The following is a 21,268-nucleotide window of genomic DNA, read 5'->3' on the forward strand; positions in this document are numbered from 1 at the left end:
CCAGAAATATACCTTCCCTCCCTGAAAATGTTTTTGATCTTTTTATTATTATTTGGAAGATGACTTAGACTTTTTTTGCCTTTTCTGCAGTTTCTGCTTATCATGCTGATACTTCATATTCAATATATAAATTGAAATCCTATTTAATAGTATAAAATGACCGTGTTCCATTGGTCCAGCAGTAACAGTGCACCTATATAATAGATTTTTTTTGAAGCAGTTGTGCTCTTTACTTCACAACCCCATCACCCTACCTGGAGAGTACGTTGTGAGACTGAGCACTGCTGAGCTGGCGTGTCAGCCCTCTTTCCCTAATGGAAGAGTCATGGGAAATAGTCATGTGATGTCTAATACAATGAGAAAGAGCAAAGGAAAAACCACAGCATAAGCTTTCTTTGCAGATATAAATAATACCCTATGGTCAAATGACATAATCCTGGAATTAATGACCCATCAACTAGAAGTCCCTGTAGTGGCTGCATTTTAATCTGACAAACAGCTTTGTAGAAGAACTTGGAATATTTTCTTTAATAAAGCTAGTCAGAACCTAATTTGTATTATCTAGATATATTTGCCTGTTTAAAGTGTACAGCATTGGTTTAAAGACATTTATTAGGTTTTCTTGAGATACGGCAGAAGAATTCAGAAATGCATGAAAAATAGCAGTGGCTATAAGAACTGTTGTAGCAATGAGATTGACTATGTTGTATCAAAACATTGGGTTTGTTTTATAGAGCCGTGTATGTTTTAATCCTGCCTGTATTAGTTTCCTTCATTTAAGGTAGATACTGTTTTTAAAACGTATTGGGGGGTGAGGAGGGTTTACTATTACTGAAAAGTTAAACCGTGATAAAATAATAACGAAGGCAGACTCTTTATTTTTACTATAACATAGAACTGCTGAAGTCAGTCCTGTAACCTCCCTGGACAAATTTATTTCACAGTAAAGCTGAAACACCATATCTTAACTCTGATTTGCTTTGGTGAGGGCTCACAAGTAGATGTTTTTAATGTTTCTTTTCCCCCATCAGGAACAGAAACCCTAATGTTTTCTCATCTAATGCAGAGGGGTTTTTGATGACAGGGTGTTTTCCAGATTTCCTCAGAGAATTGTTTTCTGGAGCTGAGGGAAAGCCTTATAATATATTTACACAATGTTTTTTGAGGAGAGGGGGGATTTTTAAGGGGAAGGGGTAAATAAAGGTTACTTTTTCCTCTTTAAAGGAGAGCTAATATCAGATTTGGTCAGCTTTTTCTTTTTATTTGAAAAGTCCATGTTTCCGAAGTGTATAATTTTTTACTTAGTGTAGTTTTTCATGTGTTTTAACACATTTTCCTGTGTTATAGTCAGTCTTAAGCAGAATAGCAGCCCCCTTCCCACCAAGACCCTGTCAGCTTTAGAGAACCCAGTGAAGCTCTGGGTACAGGATAAACCCAATGTAAGACATTTGCACCTTGCAACAAATGTTGTTTTGTGTTATGTGTGGGCACACAGACAATTTGGCTAACTAAAAAGCAACTTGTAAAATGTTTCTGAAATAGTAGTGTATTCTAAATAAATTAAATGTAGGTGGCCAAGATGGAACATATAGAACAGTAGACCATGTTTTACTGTGTTCTGTTTTTAAGCATAAGAATCCCCAGTTTGTTGTTTAGGCCTTCGGATATTAATGATGCTGGCTTCTAAAGTCGTTGCACTGTGAACATAATTAGCTTGGGGTCGTGTTACTTTGCTTTGTGGTTCGGAGGCTTTTAGTTTTGTATATGCCAGCTTCTGACCGTATCTGAAAGCCTAGACATTTACCTACTAAAATAAAATGAGGACCTCAGTTTAGAGCTGATCAGGGCTTTTCAGTACTATAGGAAAAATGATTCTGTCCTCTAAAGGTTGAGGAGAAATAAGTCTTTGTTGTTGCCTTTCTTGGACGTTGTCTTTCCCTTGGGCTGGGGCAGTGCCTGGAGCTTCTGTAGCTGAAGAGCGCGCAGGGAGAAGGCAGCGAGCGGTTGCTTTGGCAGCATGTGCTGCTTAGACAACTGGTTCCTCTCTTCTCCAGCACAATCAACACAGACTGCGGAAGGCACCAATCAGCACTAATCTGTTTTTTTTGTTGGGTTTTTTTTTGGATGTGTGCGGTTTTTGTTTGTTTTGTTTTTATTGCCTCATGCGGCCTTAGCTGATGCATTCAGCTGAAACTTTAGGGAAATAATTTCCTCAACATCTGTGATAAAATCAGACTGCTGATAATGCTGAATGGCTGCTTACCTGCCATTCCAGCCAGACCATTACTTCTGCTTGTTGTCTGTTGTCTTAAACTTAAATCAGAAGTCTCTGGTCTGTGAACAATACACTTTTATAGTACTTAATACAATAAGACTGCTTTCCACTCTAAAATGAAAGGTAGTGCAGCAGTATTAGTAATAGATATATGCAGTGATATACAATACTGAGTAACAGTGAGAGGTAAAATGCCATGCAGCAACTGTTTTCAACAGTATTAAATTGTTTAAAGCATACTGCTTTGTTTGGCAGGTAAAGTTGAGAGGTTTCTTTGTATTTGAGAGTAGCTGGACAAACGGAGGGTAGAAGCCAAATCTGCCTTTCAAGGCTTTGTAACCTTGGGTGTGGTGTCACAATCAGAATAAACCCGTTTTAAGTCCATGAGGCTGCCAAAAAGTATATAGTTCCCAGCCTCAGCTCTATATTCCTGCCTTCTCCCCAGCAGGCTAGCGCTGCCTCCCCTCCCCGTGCCGTCAGCTGCATTGGTCCCTGATCCAGCTGAGTATTATTTTTAAGCAGCGCTCATTTTCAGCTTGTCTGTGTTCCCACAGTGTGGCCAGAGGGCACCGGGAACATATGGTGGCGGGTACGTAGGCAGTGCTACCCCGTCTGCTGGCAGCTTCGTTGAGATGAACCCAGTCCTGCAACTTGCATCCCTTGAGCATCCTTGGGTCATTTTTTTTCCCATGAGTAAAGGCAAGGAAGAGGAAAGATCATGACAAAACAGGGACTTTAGAAGTTAGACATGCCTTGTTTGAATATATCTAGCTCTGTCTCTGAATTTCTTTTCCATGAGAAGGTGACACGCAGGACTCTAAACTATGTCTCTGTTTCTGCGAGGGGTGGCAGTACAGATGTTTGGGTGTACCTAAATCTGTGCAGATGGGCTTAGTCATCAGGCCCTCCATTCCTTGAGCACTGAATAAGAGAGTAGAGGAGGGTGGTGGCAGAAGGAAGTGGATATTTTTATTGACCATTATTGCCTTTGTTGAAATTAGAGGGGACAAAAACAGTAGTTCTCTGTGACGTTATGCGTTCTTGCCTGGATTTCTACATAGCTCTAATCTAAAAGCAAAATGAAGGTGGTCCGGATGCTTGCTCGTTTTAGCTGAATGTGCTGATTAGAATCAGTTTTATTGTCCTTTCCACAGGACTTTCCTAATGGATGTAATAAAGTGCCTCGAGACAGAGCGTTCTTTACAAGGTATAAAGCATGCAAGGAAGTTTTGATTCAAGTGGTCGCAGGTCTTGAGCAATGGAGGTGCTGATTCATAGCAGGGTTGGGTTGTGGGATTCCCCCCAGCAGTCTGGAAGGGAGGTATGGCTGGTGACCTCACTGACTCCTTTAGCTTTAGGCACAGCAAACCAGCAATTTTACGTGGCTTTTTTTAAGCTATCTTTTCAGAGTGCTACATCCATTTTCTCATTAGGCTAGCAAAGTTTCCATCATTTCAGTGATAGTACATCAGGAACATTAAATGATTTAAAGACTTTTAACACTCACAGTTGTACAAAATGTCACTCAAATTAACTTGTTTCTACCAAACATCTGCCATCACGAAATATTTAAGGGAAAATTTGCACTTTTTTATCTTATTCGACACATTCTTCTGCATGGGCAAGCTCTCTATAACGTTTTTATTATGGACTACACTTTAACTTTACTCTTGGCTTGCAAGCATGCTCACTGATGTGCTTTGTAGGCTGTGGTGACATTCAGAATAGAAACGTTAATACTTGGCAGAACAGCAGAACAATTTCTGTCTCCCTACCAGTCAATGGCAAAACTCACATAATTTAATCAAGGCAATGTTTTTTCTAAAAGCATTAGTACTAACTAGGTTTGGCACTGATTCTTGAAGGGAACAGTGCTGTAATCTAATATGAAAATCAAATATCTTAAGTATGAGATACTCATCATGTCCTTGACAAAGATGATATAAATTCTTTGCTCTTAAAACAAATCAGTGTTGTACTAATGCCTCGTATGTATTTAACAAATAGCTATGTTTGGCCCCTAAAACTGAATAAAAAATCCTCTTTTTAAGATTATTTCTATAAAAGAGCGACATTCCCCAATGTTACTGTTTTCTGCCTGTCTCTGTGGGCATCAAAACCAATGGATTTGCTTTTTTTTATTCATAATGTACAGTTTCTGGTGAAATTATGCTTCTTTTTCATTTTCTTTTCAGGCAACAGAGATTTTGCTCCAAATGATCCTTTGGAATTTAAGTCTCATCAGTGGTTTGGAGCCTCTGTGAGATCAAGAAATGATAAAATTCTGGTAAGCCTTTGATGCCTTTCAGATGCTTCAGTGCTAGAATATCATAGTAGAAAGACTGTGAAAAGATCCTGATAACTCATTATTGAAACAAAACCTCACAATTTTGCTTGATTTTGCTTTTTTGGAATTTATTAGTTAGGCCTTTTTTAACTTTATAAACAAAGATTGTAGCATTTTATCTGTTTTTGAGGAAAGCCTAGTAGAATTAATTTACTGAAATTAATGTATTTGTTATAAATTATTGACAAACTCTAAAAATGTTGCTTTAAAAATATTATTTTGAAGACTCTTGCAAAAAATCAGCTCTTAGAAAATTAAATCTGCTAAAAATACAAATTGCTGATAGTTCCCCCATCAGCAGTGATAACATAAATGTTCTCTCTATAGATAACATGGCACATCTGCCAAAATTGGGGCTCGGGGAGGTGTTATTCCATAGATAGTTGGAATTCCATTGTATTATTCCATCCCCCCCAGCATTTTGAAGAGGGATTTGTTTTCTATCTGTCATGTCCTCCTTAGGCCTGTGCCCCTTTGTATCATTGGAGGACTGAAACAAAACAAGAGAGAGAGCCTGTGGGAACCTGTTACCTGCTTGCTGGATCTAAAGCTGTGGAGTATGCACCTTGCAGGTCAAGTAAGTGTAGAGCGCTTGTTGGCTTTCCGTTTGGAATTTCTATCGTATTACAATGTATTTTATGTACATTTGAAGAGAGGTTTTTTTACAGGTGTTTCCCCCTTTCATATGTAGCCCCATGGCAATTAGAGAAAGCCCTATGCTAGATCCAAACATCTGAATTCTCCGGTTGGTGCTCAGCATCTAGACTTTGCTTTCTCCACTGCAGGCAAGAGTAACATCTTAGCTCCAAATACCCTTGGAACTTGAGGACTCCAAATTTTACATTGACCATTTCAATACTAATCGCTCTATCATTCAAACTGAGCTTCCCCCCCTTTTTTTTTTTCCTATTGAGATGTGTTTTTTCTGTAGCATATGCAGTGAACAGAAATTATTACAATATTTTAGTTGATGTTTTTCACAGCTATCTGAATTGTGCAACATTAGAACAACGTATCTGAGACCTGAGGAGAAAAACTATTCAGAAAGTGCTCTTTTAAAGAGCAACTCTAGAATTTTCTGAAACTTAATTATTCAAGTAACTTTAAAAGAGTCATCCTTTTAGAGAACAAGATTTTGCACAAGTAGGTTCTAATTTCCGGGTATGCATTGTGTGCATACGTGTGTGCATATGTGTTGATCCACTGTTTTAACTATATTCAGTGTTGAACATTGAGTCTTATTTTCCAAATGCTTTGCATCCATACAGTGTAGTTAAGCTGGTAGAATATTCAGATGCTTATAACCTTTTAAAAAAATAAATCAGTCTAAAAGTTGAACATTCAAGCTAAGTCTTTTTTTTTTAATTGCTGAAAATTATTGATGAATAGCAGGAATGAAATCCAGTGTTGTCCAACACAAAAAAAGGTTAAATAAGTACTATTAAACTAAATGGACATCAACTACTCGCACTTCTAGATAAGGATCTGTCAACGTTTCTACACTGGAGCTGTATAATCATAAGATTATGTATGAAAGAAATAAAAATTCTTGCTGGGATGAATCTTGGTATGTGTATTTTTTCAGCCAAGAATGCTTTTTTTTTCCCTTCTGTTTTAAGGCAATACTTGAAATAATTTATGCTTATGTACTATTTGGATTTTTATTCTATACAAAGAGAAAAATTCATTCCTTTATCTCCCAAATATTTTATTTCTTGACTGAAAATTACAATTACTTTTCCCCAAAACTTTTGAAGATAAACAAAAAGGAATGTGGAGTTGTTGTTTACTTTCACAGTGTTAGGCTAGAACATTTGTTAGACCAGCCCTAAGGTTGCTACAGCGTTTGGTTGCGAGTTGTTGATAAAGAGAAGTTACTGATTTAGAAGGCAGAGAAACACCTTTAGAAATGTGGAAGGAGAGAAAATTGCCAAGGTTCAAGTTCAGCAGTGCAAGGTTACTTAGAAAATTTCATTTTCATAGAACTGTCTCACTACCAATAATTATTTTTTTCTCTTTCTTCTGTTTCTACGTGTTCTTTTTTTGTAGACATTATTGATGCGGATGGACAGGGATTTTGTCAAGGTGGATTTAGTATTGATTTTACAAAGGTAGGTGATTCTTGCTTAATTCTTATGAGTCAGCAGACGGTTGCAAGTTAATAACAAACCTGATAGAGACCAAATACAAGCGCATCTTTTATGAAATAAATATAAACCATAATTCTTGGAAAAAAAACCCTGCTAAATAACCAAAAATAACTTTGAAGTGGATGGAATAGGAAAGAAAGTCATCAAAGGATATCGTTTATCTCAGCTTTTGACATGATGTGTTTTATGAATCGTTGCTTCAAAAAATAAAATGTTTTAGGGTCAGTGAAGCTACAGTGACTTGGGATTCCTAGGTTGCCACGTATATAGGATACGTTCTCTTGTTATTTAGATGCACTTAACACCAGGATACCCACTTTTTTTCCTAGGGAGACAGAGTGCTACTTGGAGGACCTGGAAGTTTTTACTGGCAAGGTGAGAGATATCATCTAAGTCACACAAGAGACTGACCTCTTTGATTTCCTCTTCATCCTCTCACTCCTTTGTATCCACACTCCTCCAACCACTGCGAAAGTCTTTGCTGTAAGAAAACTACCAGAAGTAATTTTTCTTAATCCTTCAAAATATTTCTTGAATAATCAAGGCAACTCTAGATTAAAGCTGAATTGTACAGCGATGCCTTTTGTCTTTTAAATAACTATGAACATTTTAAAGGCATTTCTTCAAAATGTGAAGCTTGTATTTATTTTCATTGGCTGGATAAGTTTCCTTTAGGATATTTTGCTTGTTCTTTCAAAACCTATGGCTTTTGTATTTTCTGACACATATTAAACACACACTGTCAATAAGAAATGCAAACCTGCAAAGAGAACTATTGTCTGTCTTTAAAGGCAAAGTTGTACTGCATTTTGTATGTTGATCTGTTTGTGCTGCGGTGCATGTCTTATCTCTAACTGTTGTTTCCATGAAACCTTTCCTATATATTTTGCTAATTAGGGCTTCAGTAAGTATTTGTTTGCAGGATCATTCAGTGTTACCCACTATGGTCAGCTCAGTTCAGAAGATGGTACTGCTATAATCAGGACATAGCTGCCAAGCTCCTTTGACTGTAAATACCAATATTTATGCAAGATTTTCTATATCATGTCTGCCTAAAGGGTGGACTCAGTAAGACAGGAGGTTTGTTTCTAGTCCTGTTTCAGGCTCTACACAAAATGAAATGAACAAAAATAAACTGCAGCGGCAGTATAATATAGATTATGCTTGTGCGTATTCAGTTTGTTGCTTTCTGACAAAAGTGACAGCTCATCTGCTGAAAGAACCTTATTCTCTTCTACTACCAAAAAAAATCTCAACTCTGAATAAAAGATAATAATAGACACTGCAATTTCACCCCAAGTTTTTATTTTACATTCTGAAGTGCTGGAAGAGTAGTTCTCCCTAAACTTTGTACATGCCTAGAGAACATGTATGTGAAGTAAGTTCTCTTCTGAAAAATTTTGTGATAAAAGGTTTAAACTAAAGAGTGTAATCAAGTCACCATCTAGTGGTTAGTGAAGTAAAAACAGAGAAAAGACAGTATTATACTATTCTCATTTTATTAGTTTGTCGTCTGCCCTATTAAGCTGTAGTGTTACGATACTTAGCACAGGAGTGATGGCCCAATTCTGCAATACCGTAAGCATATATGTATTGTTACCTAACTGAACAGTCCCATGTAAGTCCTTTACGTGCAAGAGTGGCTTCTATTTTCAGTTAGAACTCTTCATGTGCTTTTAGTTAATCTTTGCTGAAGCACATTCCAAATTTTCACTTAAATCCTTTCAGTGCTGCTGCTGCTGGCTGTTCTCTGGCCAATCTTGTTGAAGACTTGTTGCTTTAGAAGCAAACGTTCCATAAATCAGTCCTGTTGCTTATTGAATGATTGCATGCACATTTTTCTGTGTGTTTAAGCTGTTTTCTTTCCCTTTAGGCCAACTTATTTCTGATCGAGTGACAGAGATTGTAGCTAAATATGACTCGAAAATCTACAGTACAAAGTATGATGACCAGTTAGCAACCCGACCAGCCAGTGCTGCTTTTGATGACAGCTACTTGGGTGCGTAGTTTGAAAAGGAAGAAAACTTGTTTGTACTTGAAAAACTACCCCTTGTACCATTCATACTTAAGTAAAAATCACATTGCTACCAAACATCTGATAACTAAAGAGCTACATATCTCAAAATATAATAATCTGTTAGCATGACAGGTGGACTTAATTATCTTGATATCCCAGGCAGGATTTCTGTCCTTTATACTATTCCAAACTTATGCACAGGAAGAAGAATCATCTGCAGAGTCCAAAGGTGATAATTCCTGCATTTTGCAAATGAACTCTTGACAAGATTACTATTAAATAGTTGCTTGGCTTCACTGTCTACTAGGTAGCCTTGTTATAAATTCTTTAGGGATTTCAGGTTTGAAGGAGACTTTAACTAAAACGATCTAAATTTTTTGGACAAGTTCAAACTCAAATATTTTTGTTCTGAATATTTTGTTCCGTTTTGGTCTGAAGCATTCTTCTGGTGTACCAAGTTAAAACAAATCCACTCAGTGAACTTGTCAGTTTTCACTGTATGTTGCATAGATGCTGATGGTTTGCAGTCTATTAATGTTGCTGTTCATTGTCTAAGCCTGCTCAGAAGCAGGACTTATTGCATATGTCTTAAGATGAAAGAAGATGGCAGTGCGCAGAGTCCCATGAAGAATGTAAAGAGAGATGAAAGATTTAATGAGCATCTCAAAGTGATTTACTGATTTTTGTCTGTTGATCAGGTTATTCGGTGGCTGTTGGAGACTTCAGTGGTGATGGCATAGAAGGTAAGACATTTGTTTCAGTGAAAAATCATGCTAATGTACTGAGCAGGCCTTTCAAATAAAAGGGATAGGAAAAATGGTACAGTGCACAGAAAAGTATATAAAGCACTAGGAATGATCTACTTTTTTCAAGCGAAGTCACTGTTCTTTGGAACCTAAATTTTATCTGAGTGTCTTGCTTTATATTTCAGACTTTGTATCAGGAGTCCCAAGAGCAGCAAGAACTCTGGGCATGGTAGGAAATATCAAACTTTATAATAAATAGAAAGATAAATATTGTTGGTATGCCACAATGTGTATTTTCTAATGTGCAGGTGTCTATTTACAATGGGAAAAACATGTCTTCCATGTACAACTTCACTGGAGAGCAGGTATGTAGCTTTCTTGAATGTGACAGGCGAGAGGGAGGCTATTCCTGTAGGAGGACTATGTGTTGAGAGGGTATCTAGGGTCCTAGAACATATTGATATTCTATCTGTTATTAACTTAGCTGCCAGAGATAAATTGTATAAAGTATATAGGAATCCTAAGAATATATGTTCTGTGAGTTCCTATTTTATGATTCTGCTTAGAACAATTATTTGAATGGAGCAAATGCTGCTTGCTTTGAGAATTAGGAAACGGGGCTGAATCGTGAAAGGGACAGTGGGGGGAAGGTAACTGATCAGTTTGCTATCTAACAGAGTAAGGAAGAAAAATCAGAGACGGGATGCAAAAATTTTTGCAGTATATGTCATTATCTCCCTAAAATCTCTTCTATACAGCTGTGTATAAACTTGTTTGTGTGTTGATATCAGCACAACTCACACATTTGTTATAATCTTGCTTTCCAGATGGCTGCCTATTTTGGATATTCAGTGGCTGCCACAGATATCAATGGGGATAAGTAAGTGGGTTCCCCTATCCCCCCACCCCAACTTTTTTCCGGAAGGAAAAAGAGAAAAAGCTTTTATTAGAAGAAATAGCGCACTTCTTTACTGGCACTCAACATTTGTTTTAAGGAGTATGGATTTGTTTTGATATGTATTCTGGGTTGGCCAATATGTATTCACATGTTTTAAATTCCAGTATATTGGTGCTTCCTTTGTCCGTAAATGTTTGCTGTCAGTTGGAATTTAAGGATAGGAAATTTTCCTCTTAATGTTTAGCTCAGAGTTGCTTTAGTCCTGTTAATGGTTATTTGAGAAAATGAAACTGGATTTTCCTGCAGTTATTGAAGAACCTTATCCTTCTTTGGTCCAGTTATACAGATTTGTTTATTGGAGCCCCTCTCTTTATGGATCGAGGTTCTGATGGGAAACTTCAAGAGGTCGGCCAAGTTTCCATTTGCCTTCAGCGAGCTTCTGGAGGGTTTCAGATCACAAAGCTGAATGGTTTTGAGATATTTGCAAGATTCAGCAGTTCTATTGCACCTCTGGGTGATCTAGATCAGGATGGCTTCAATGGTAGGACATGATTGATTGAACTACTGTTGTATATTATTATATTATATAATAATATTGTATTATATTGTTATATACTATTGTTATATAACTATCGTTATGGTTGATATTCAGTTTATAGACTAAATCTAGACAACACAGTGAATGTGGATTCTGCACACAAACATTAGGCATTGTAACCATGAGTGAATGTTGGACACTAAGGTCTAGACTCCTTTCGATGCTTATATGCTACTCCCAAGAATGCTAACAGGAGTTACGTGTATGCATCGAGCAGAGACTATACCATTTAAACTACAGCATGGATTATTTTAGCCGTTATATTTATCAGTTCATATCTTTCTAAGTGATAAGTACAGTAGAAATTTTGATTAAATAACTGACTTCCCATTGTGGCTTGTTAGGACACCTTCACTATAATTTTCCTGTTTCCATTGTTTAAAGCCAATCTTCCTCTCTAGAAATGCAAAGATGGCCAGAAAAAAGCATTTGTTTCAGAGAGCTGGTTAAAATATTCTGATAGAAGAGATTTCTTGAGAAAAGTCTAGATTTTTTTTTTTAATTTCAAAACAAATCTGGAGAAAGTATCTTGTAAGAAGTACAGCTGAATATACCAAGAGCTGGTTATCCTGAGCAAGTATTTGGATGAGAAGTTTGAGTCTGATACAGTCAAAGCTATGGACTCTCAAACCCTTGGCCATTGACTCTTGCTGATTTCCCATAGCAGTGGATAGCAGTGAAACAGATGAGAATCATGTAATTTGCGACAGACAGTTCCAGTAACCCTAGTGGGAATACTGTGTTTTGGAAGTCATGGTTCAGTGTTTCTTGGAGTGATAGGGATCTTAGTTCCACAAAAAATGCTCACATTTTTGTTTTTTCATTCTGATTGCAAGTTAAGTATTTTCTGAAAGATCAAAAATTATAATAGGCTACTATTTTTAAATCCCAAGTAGCTCTAATTTATATTTTTAATGGAATCATTGGCATTTTATTTAATCTTCAGCTTTCTTTCACTGTCTTGGAAATATCTCATCGTTCTATCTCGAGATAGACTGTCATATAGTAATATTAGTCATATTTTAAAATGTTTTAAAGTAGTCATATTTTAAAACCCTGTAAGAAATGGAGATGAGATCCATAAAGCAGTATAATTTCTCTCATCAACTTATCCATTAAGTGATACCAGGAGGATTAAGTGGATATGTGACTTACCCATTAAAAGGTAAAATTTGATTTTAGGCCAAGTGTGTTAACTTTGTAATCTCATTTGTAATGTACCAGTTTAAACAGGATGTATATTTTGTAGCTCAAAATATTTTATGCCATTGGTTTTGATAAAGTTTAGGGTTTTTTAGTTGTTAATAGTATGGAATTAGTGTGAAGAAGCAACATTACTACAGTTATTCAGGGAAGACATTGAAAAAGTTAGAGCCAATAGCTGAAAATCTGGTCAGTTGATCATGTTATCCAAATGATGCTTCGATTCTGTCATATTTCAGCCTGAAATATATCTTATGTGAGAAAATCTTAGTGAAATATTTCTCTTTTTAAGATTAATTCCTTTGCCATTATGTAGTCTTTTTTTCTTGATCTCTTTCATTTGGGTGTGTTAATTAAAATGCCTTCCATCACAGCATGGTGCAAGATTGAAATGCTTTCATCAAATTTGTAAAGATGAGTTATAATACAAAATGGTAATTTTTTGAGTACTTGTTCTTTTTATGAAACTTTTCGCAAATTTAAGGGAAAAGGGGGAATACTATAATAACTCCAATCGTCTTATATATCATTTTATTTAAATATTTTCTTGGTTGATGGAGTCTTTGAATCTACTTGGGAAATGCTGAATTTAGATCTTATATATGCTTCTAAAGCTTTCTTTACAGATGGTGTTTCCTGTAGTGAGTCCAATTAGCATTTTATTTATCACTGTTTTTTGTTCACTGATAATGAGTGCTCTCAAACTTATTAAGCTTTAAGAGATGCAGCATAATTGTGCTAATTGGAAGTTCTCCATGAAACATATTGCCACGCAATGATCCAGATAGGCTGGAATTTGATATTTAACATTTCTTTAGGCTGATTTAAGTGTTCCAGAACTCTTAAAATGTCACACCCTTTGGATGTACATGAGTGTATTAATGAAATAGTCCCACTTAGTTTTGTGATTTTTCTCCGGCAGTGACTAATTCTGGGTGTTTAATGCTCTCCTGTAAAACATCCAAAAACCATATGATTTGGCTGTGACTCAGTTATTGAAGTGCAAAAGTGTTTCCAGGACTATTACTTTTTTTGCAAATGCAAGTCTATCATACATGTTCTTGTTAAACGTTCATAGTTTCTAGGAAATCCCAGTATCCCACAGGCTATGTTTTAAAATAAATAAATAAAGATGTTGATGAACTTTTTACTGTCTGGTCACATTTCCTCCCTGCTGGCACACACTGAAACTGTGATATTAGAGATTATTGACCAATGTCAGCACAAATATGTTCCCCATGTCGATGTTTGGAGATGTTGAAGAATGCTGTTTTGGTTTACAGATATTGCAGTTGCTGCACCGTATGGTGGAGAGGACAAGAGAGGGCTTGTTTATATCTACAATGGAAGAGCAACTGGTTTGAATGCAGTCCCGTCTCAAATTCTTGAAGGGCAGTGGGCAGCTCGCACTATGCCACCCAGCTTTGGGTACTCGCTGAAAGGAGCCACAGATGTGGACAAAAATGGATATCCAGGTCTTTTGCTCTAAATGTCACTTTAGAATAACTTAGTAGTATCCCTAACTCTGACTAACAACATATTTTAAAAAATAAATTGTAATGTGTAGTCTTTCTCCTTTCATTCTAGATCTGATTGTTGGAGCCTTCGGTGTTGACACAGCTGTTCTGTATAGGTAAGTATCCCTCTCTGTTTTCACGTAAGTGCAGTCAGCAGGAAAGATCAGTGGCATTCATCCGTTACAAAACAAAAGCAAACTGTTGGAGATTAAAAAGGTTACACTGCTGTTTTCTGGGTAAATTTATAGTCTGTGATCTATTTAATTATTCTCCTCAAAGAAAATCTAAATAGGCTGTCCTCAAGGCTTTCTGAGTGACAGTTGTCTAGATCTCAACATATATAGAGTGCTGCCAGCTACTATGCAGTGCAATCCCAATATCCTCCTCAGCACTTACTCATTTTGGGAAAGGACCTCACATGTCTGTACTGGAAATAGACAGGACTTAACATGGTTGTCTGCATTATGACTCTGATGGTAATAAATGGGCACAGACTGCTTCCTGCTCTTCTGTAATCAGCTCCATGACTATTTGTTGTTCTTACAGTTCTGCTAAATGTTGTCTAAGTGTTTATGCATATGTTTCAGGTTGATGAGGGGGTAGTGTTTACTGTAATGTTGAATGTTGTTCAAGAGGATGTTTTCTTTATAGGGCTAGACCAGTCATCAGAGTAAATGCTGCCCTGGAAGTTAATCCAACTATTCTAAACCCAGAAAACAAAGCCTGTTCACTGTCAGATGTGAAAGTTTCTTGGTAAGCAGGATATCTTTTGTTTTCCTTTGAGGGGAGGAACCTTTTTGTTTTTTATTTTCATAAGCTTTCAATTTTGAAAGCATACATAAAGTCTAATCAACCAATTTAAAAAAAAAAAAAGACAACCAAACATAGATTTTTCTGAAAGAATGAACACTCCTTGACAGCAATGGAAGGACATTGTCTTCAAAGATGATTTTATGTTACAGCTTACCCACGTGGATTATCAGTTGTTTCTGTTGAGTAGAGTAAGATCTTCCCAAGACAGTAATGGGTCACGGGGCTTTTGTAATTTTTTTAAATTTATTTATTGGCTTATTTTTTAGGTGAAAAATGGAGCAGGCTTATAGAAGATATTTGGGAATGATCTACTCTGCAGACTGGTTTTGGTTTTGTTGTAACATTTTGTTCCTGGACTATAAACAAATCCCACTTTTCTAGTGCTAACTTCCTTTTAAGCTCAGTATGCCAGTTGCCTTTTAGCTTTAACAATAAATGACACACATTTGTTTTCAGGAATAAACACTGCTTCACAGGTCACTATTTCTATCTGAATCCAGACTCCAAAGCTTTGCACAGCTTGCATTACTGTCTACTTATTACCAGGTTCTAATTTTTCTCCCATCCATGGAAAATAGTTTTTGGGAGTGAGCTAGAGTCTCAGAAGAAAATAACTTTGACCAGAGAAAACCAGCAAAGAATTTTAGAAGAAAAGGAGAGGAAAAAAGTTTGCAAAGTGGATTTTTAATTCTTTCTTTTCCTCTAAAACAGCTTTAAAGTAAAGTTCTGCTTAAAAGCGGATGGCAAAGGAAAACTCCCTAACTCACTCAGTAAGTTCCACTAGTTTAAAAACTTTGAAGTCTTTTCATATTGCTTGCACATATGAGTATGGGTTGGTGTTCTTTTCAATTATTGAAACAATTGGTTATCGTTTACAGCACAATCCTGCCAGTTCAGTAACCATTTTGATCTGTAGGACTGTCTTCAGCAGGTTTTTGCTGAAGTTGTGTTGGTTGAAGTCAGTGGCATTTGAGCATACTTGGCACTTGAAGTATATGTTTAACAACTTTGTGGAACTTGTCTTGTAAAGTCTTTTATGTCTTAGAGAATTGAGATCTGCCCTTGGTGACAGGGGAATTTTAGATAAGAATATTCAAATACATACATTGTTGGACCTTAAAAGCATAGACCAACCATGAAGAATCAAGACTTCTCAAATTTCTGTTGAAATTGACAGCTTCTGATTGATCTCACTGATTTTTTGATCAGAATGTCTGGGTCAGAATCAGAAAAAGATTGTTTCAAACAGGCTTTTAAGTTAGCTCTAAGCGGTTTTGTAGTGTAGCAGGCAGCCTGCTACAGTCAGCTTTTGTCTATTGATTATAAAACCCTTTCCGTATTTTCTGTATGGCATGTATAAAGGAGGTTTGATCTGGCAACATTCATATAAACATCTATTACGTATTTTAAATTTCATTATCTATATCAAATATTTGAAGTAGTTAGATTAGCAATGGAGTTCAATAACGTAAATTGTATTTGTGAGACTGCATTAACATTTTCTGAGAAAAAGTCTTAACTTATGTTTTTGCAGTTCCAACGTAATTATAAACCTATTACTTTAGGCTCAAGCAATAATATGCGTCTAATTTTTAAGGAAAGAGTGGAATCCAATTTTAGGACAATGGCTTTTTAGTTACTGCACCAAGAAGTAATGTAGTAACAGACTTTATATTGGAAGAACTGGAGGTCTTAAAAATTACAAGTGTTAGGTTTTCATTATAGCTGAAATCAGCTTTAAATTGCATTTCTCATAGGAATCTGCTTTGTGTTCAAGTGGATGAAATATCCCTAACCCAAATGCTTTGGATTTGACAGATTTCCAAGTGGAGCTGCTGTTGGATAAACTTAAACAGAAAGGAGCTATAAGGAGAGCTCTGTTTCTCCACAGCAAACAGCCTAGTCACTCTAAGAACATGACTATTACGAAGGGAGGTAAAATGAATTGTGAAGAACTAGATGCCTTTTTGAGGGTAAGTGGCCACTTGTGTTTTAGGGAAATCATTTTTGGTGTAGTGTCTGTTACAAATTTCTTGTTTAAAGTGACTAAAAAACACAGAACAATAAATGCTAGAGAAACTTCATGCCCAATGGTTAATTTTTAAAACCGTATGTCTATGCTGGATTTTCAGTGCTGTCAGAGGGTGAAAGATGGACGGTGTTGTGATTAAGATCCTGGTCAATAAGTGGACTGGAAATCCAATTCTGAGCTTTGTTAGGGACTTCTTGGGCAAGTCATCCAGGCACAAAATTAATTATAATTTGCAGGGAACATAAAAGTCAATAAGCAGAGGTTCTATTAATACTTTGGAGGTAAGAGAAAGATGAAGAAAAATACAGATATGCTACTAAAAAGTAAAGGTCAGCAAATAACAGAGGACAAAGAGAAAGCTGAAACAGTCAATTTGCTTTTTTGCAGTCTTTTTGCTTCAGTCTCTACCATTGTGAACAGATGCTAACAGAATTTAAATGTATGACCCAGCAGAAGAAACACTGGCTGACATGAGGAAAGACAGGTTAAAGAGTAGCTATGTGAGTCAGATACAGCTCAGATTTACTTTTGAGTACTTAAAAATCAAACATAAATGTTACTTAATGATCATGGCTAGGATTTTTTTTTTTTTTTTTATAAAGGATTTATGGAAGATAGGTAATGCCCTTCTTTGACTCTCCTAGCAAATAGGGGCTATATAGGAATAGACATTCCAGATCTTAGTGGTAGTGAAGCTTTAACACTTTTCAGCCTGACTTTCTTATAAGTAATGAAATATGATCTAAATGAATGACCTTAAATTGGATGCAAAAATAGTTGAAAGTTGTCATGAAAGAGTTATCTTTCTGTCCATAGAAGATAGTTTCCGAAGTACAGTCTTGCAAGGATCTGTTCTAGGTTTAGTAATATTCAGTATTAAGAAATGAGAAGGATGAAGCAGAATTTACGCTGATAAAATCTGTGGCTAACAAAGGTAAGAGATGGTTTGCAAGTGCTTTGAAGGACAGGATCAAAATTTCATAAATTGAATAGTCTGAAGTTACCAGCATGAAAGTCAGTGAATTCAAGTGCAAAGTAATATTTTTAGGAAGGAGAAATCTCAAGTCAAAAGATAAACATCTATGAGGGATGTTATAAGAATATGTATATGCATTTTTGTCTGATGAGAAAGAGGAGAGTTGTAGAGGCTCTTAGACTCCTGTCTGTTACAGTTCCATGACTTAATCTTTCCGTATGCTCCAGTTTCCCATTTGTGAAACAGGCATGTCAATTCTAAAGTTGGCTATCTTCAAAGTTTACACTGAAGGTTTTCTGAGAAGAAATTTCCTAGTTTGAAAAGAGTTTGTTCTAATGTTGTTTTAATTTCATCATTACTACTACAATGAACAATAAACTAAAATACCGCCCAGTATTGATGTAGGTATGGCTGTTAGTTGAATATAGAGACTTTCTAAGGTTGTTTTGTTTTTGTTTTCCTATACATTTTTATTGCAATTGAAATTTTTGGTTTCCTCAGGATGAATCTGAATTTAGAGACAAACTAACTCCCATTACTATTTTTATGGAATATCGTCTGGATTACAGAACAGCTGCTGATGCAACAGGGTTGGCTCCTATCCTCAACCAGTTCACTCCTGCTAATATGAGCAGACAGGTATATTTGTTAGAGGATCTGTGGTGAAGAACCCAGGACACATTTTCAGCTTTCAATACTCATGTTCATATTAGCATTTTTGAAAAATTAAGAAATTAAGGTACCAAAATGTATGCCTAGGCTTTAGTCCTTGAATTACGGAAATATTGACTGGCATCTATGTTTGTCTTCCATCTTTTTTTCTTTTCTTCCCGCCCCTTCTCTCTCTGTTAAATGTCGTCTTTGATGCGTATTATTCCTTAGTGCTTGACGACTTTTTCACCCGTACTACTTAACAGTTTTCTGGAGAAAACAAATTAAATTAGTATTGAAGGTGTTAATGTTGAAGGGTGAGAGTGTTTCATCCATTCCTCACGCTATGCTGCTCTGTGCATTTTACCTATTTATCCCTGTATTTCTCTTAAGATAATAAACATAGTTTTTTTTTATTTCTGCCCTTTTATACAGAGTTTTGTACACTTGTTTGTAAGGAGCATAATGCAGATGCAACTCAAGGTGAACGGATTATTGAAAGTATGGAAATAGGTTTAAGACATGGAGACACCGATGCTACTGCAGGATTAGGAAGGGTGCTCCCCATATATAAAAACTCACTTGTTCTCTTCTGGTTTAGGTCTGATGAGATGAAGATATCTCATAATCAGCTATTCAGAAAACCTCTGATTTTGAAATAGTAGTGAAATAGTATTGTTGGAAATGTATGTTGGAACTGATGCAGGAATTATTAAAACCATATGCATTTGATTTTTTGCATAGGCACATATTCTGCTGGACTGTGGTGATGATAATATCTGCAAACCAAAACTGGAGGTTTCAGTAGACAGGTAAATAAATAATATTTTTCTTCTTTTAAGGAAAATCCATGTTCTGTTTTGTAATCAACTGTCATCAGCATGTCATACAGGCAGCACAAGCCCCTCTATCTCCTAAATACTATGAGTACCCGGATGCATGCATTATTTTGTTTATACATTTGCTAAGATGGGCACACATATCAAGCATAAAACAGTGTTAGTTACAATTGCACCACTGTTTCATTTTTAGTACTAGGTAGAGGCATGAAGAGGTGAACAGGTGTCACCCAGGTAGGGGCAGATAAGTGTTCTGTTGTTATATGTATGACAAAGCATGTTGGTAGTGATAATATCTTTTATTAAACCTAATAGTAAATCTGGAAAAGAAGACAAGTTTTTCACTCATAATCCCTTCCTGAGGCTGGATATTTTCTGCTTTGTGTGCCCAAAGCCTCTCTTCATGTAGTACCTTTACTCACAAACATCAGCTGCTTTTTATGCTCTTAGCTATAGCTTATGCACATATATCTGTGTAGCAGAGTTCACAAGCACATGCATTCATGCAAATGCTTTGAAAACTTTTGTTGTCAGTGTGTACAGTTAAGTTTCCTTGTACTTGATAAAAGGAAAGCATATTGTTCAAGAAGATGCTCTATATCTGGAACAAATCTATTAGAGAGGTCTTGACTGCTTATATCTCTATAAGTAGACATGTAATTCCTAACATTCACAGGCATTTAACTGCTCATAAGCATTTACTCTTTGGTCAGAAATGTTTGTGGTTTTGTAGTTTATTGTAAATTTTTTTCAAAAATTTCTTATAAAACAGCATTTAATATTGGCTCCATTTTTGTCAGTGATTCTGGTCATATTTTTGCTTTAAATATAGTGCTGTGGTCTCTTGATCTGCACAGTATTTTTGAAACATAGGTAGTGCCTTGAGATTTTTCTAATATCTTTGTGCAGTTTCAGAATGCCTCTTGTTTCTGTAAGTTCCACCTGTTGAATGAAATTTATTTAGAAACCAGAATGCAGAACTCATTTTTACTTTTTTTTTTTTTTTTTTTTTTTTTTTTTTTTTTTTAACATAGTGATCAGAAGCAGATCTATATTGGTGATGACAATCCTTTGACGCTAATTGTCAGTGCTCAGAATCAAGGGGAAGGAGCCTATGAAGCAGAACTCTTTGTCATTGTTCCACCCCAAGCAGACTTCATTGGTGTTGTTCGTAACAGTGAGGTAGGAGTGCAACTATCCTTCCTCTTTGAAGCATCGTATTTCAGTTGCTGCTGTGGAAGTCTCTAGGATGGGGTCCATTAGTGGTGGTGTTTAAGCTTTAATCTTAAGGCAAAGCGCCAAAAAAAGGCAAGGTTCTTCCAAGCCCCTTGGATATATGACACCTGCTTGAATGGTTCCAGTTTAAGAGGCTGCTGGTAGCAACAAAGCAGAATCTGTGTGATGGAGTTTGACAAAAAGATAGTTTCTATTGCAAGTCTTTATTTGAATGGTGTCTTTGTTTAAATTTAAACAATGTCATGTGCTAGGTAGAGAGCTGAGCACACTTGAGGCAACAAGTGATGTTGGGTATGACTGTTCCCTTCCACCGAAGTATATAGAAGGCCTTGGGTCTCAGTTATCCTGACTGCAGAGAATTAAGTAAGGATTTCCTGACTTTCCCTTGTTGTACTTTAAGGTGTCCGTATAATTTTTATTTCTTTGAAGATACACATGTAAAGTCCAATTTTAGACTGTTTATAAGTAATTAAGATGCTTTCAGTTTTTCTTTGTCCTTGTTTTCCTCCAGTGTAATGTATGATCATTCAGTACATCTGAAAAGTTGCAGAATATTAAGGGGAAAACTACTACATGTCTTTTGAGATCTGGATTGGCAACATTGCTCTGCCTGCTAGCTTGTGCTTTGTAGCCTGTGAGTTGCTGATCTCCCCAAGCCTCCTTCCCCAAATCTCAGCTGCACAGCAGCTCTGAATAGTGAAAAACTTAGGTTTGGTTAAGACACTCAAACAACTCTTACTTGAGATGATATAACTTATCTTCCATTATTAAAGCACCAGCTGGTGTTTTAAAAAGAGAAAAGGAAGGAAAAAAATGTATTTGAAAGCCTTTTTAATCACCTCTGATACCATGTCCTTCACGTATGTTGGACCATGCCTCAGCTTGATTGATTGACTGAAGTTTGCCTTTGCTGCTCTAGATCTCATGGAGCTCTAAGATGATGTGGCTTTTCAGTCCTTAGATGCTTCTT

The 21,268-nt window shown here is 36.3% G+C and overlaps 1 protein-coding gene across 1 annotated transcript in view; it reads left to right on the plus strand.

Moving 5' to 3' along the window:
• The window catches only part of ITGAV (integrin subunit alpha V), a 51,520-nt gene that overhangs the window by 12,919 nt on the left and 17,333 nt on the right, over positions 1-21,268 (plus strand). Inside the window, exons 3-20 of the mRNA XM_064515054.1 lie at positions 4,471-4,562; positions 5,085-5,199; positions 6,672-6,733; positions 7,102-7,147; positions 8,646-8,771; positions 9,488-9,532; positions 9,721-9,764; positions 9,844-9,900; positions 10,363-10,415; positions 10,772-10,974; positions 13,518-13,709; positions 13,822-13,867; positions 14,403-14,504; positions 15,276-15,334; positions 16,383-16,537; positions 18,074-18,211; positions 18,968-19,035; positions 20,097-20,244. Of these exons, the coding sequence (XP_064371124.1) occupies positions 4,471-4,562; positions 5,085-5,199; positions 6,672-6,733; positions 7,102-7,147; positions 8,646-8,771; positions 9,488-9,532; positions 9,721-9,764; positions 9,844-9,900; positions 10,363-10,415; positions 10,772-10,974; positions 13,518-13,709; positions 13,822-13,867; positions 14,403-14,504; positions 15,276-15,334; positions 16,383-16,537; positions 18,074-18,211; positions 18,968-19,035; positions 20,097-20,244 (1,751 nt within the window). The remainder of the gene's footprint in view (positions 1-4,470; positions 4,563-5,084; positions 5,200-6,671; positions 6,734-7,101; positions 7,148-8,645; positions 8,772-9,487; positions 9,533-9,720; positions 9,765-9,843; positions 9,901-10,362; positions 10,416-10,771; positions 10,975-13,517; positions 13,710-13,821; positions 13,868-14,402; positions 14,505-15,275; positions 15,335-16,382; positions 16,538-18,073; positions 18,212-18,967; positions 19,036-20,096; positions 20,245-21,268) is intronic.

The sequence above is a fragment of the Dromaius novaehollandiae genome, chromosome 7 (assembly GCF_036370855.1).
Source record: "Dromaius novaehollandiae isolate bDroNov1 chromosome 7, bDroNov1.hap1, whole genome shotgun sequence".
NCBI lineage: Eukaryota > Metazoa > Chordata > Aves > Casuariiformes > Dromaiidae > Dromaius > Dromaius novaehollandiae.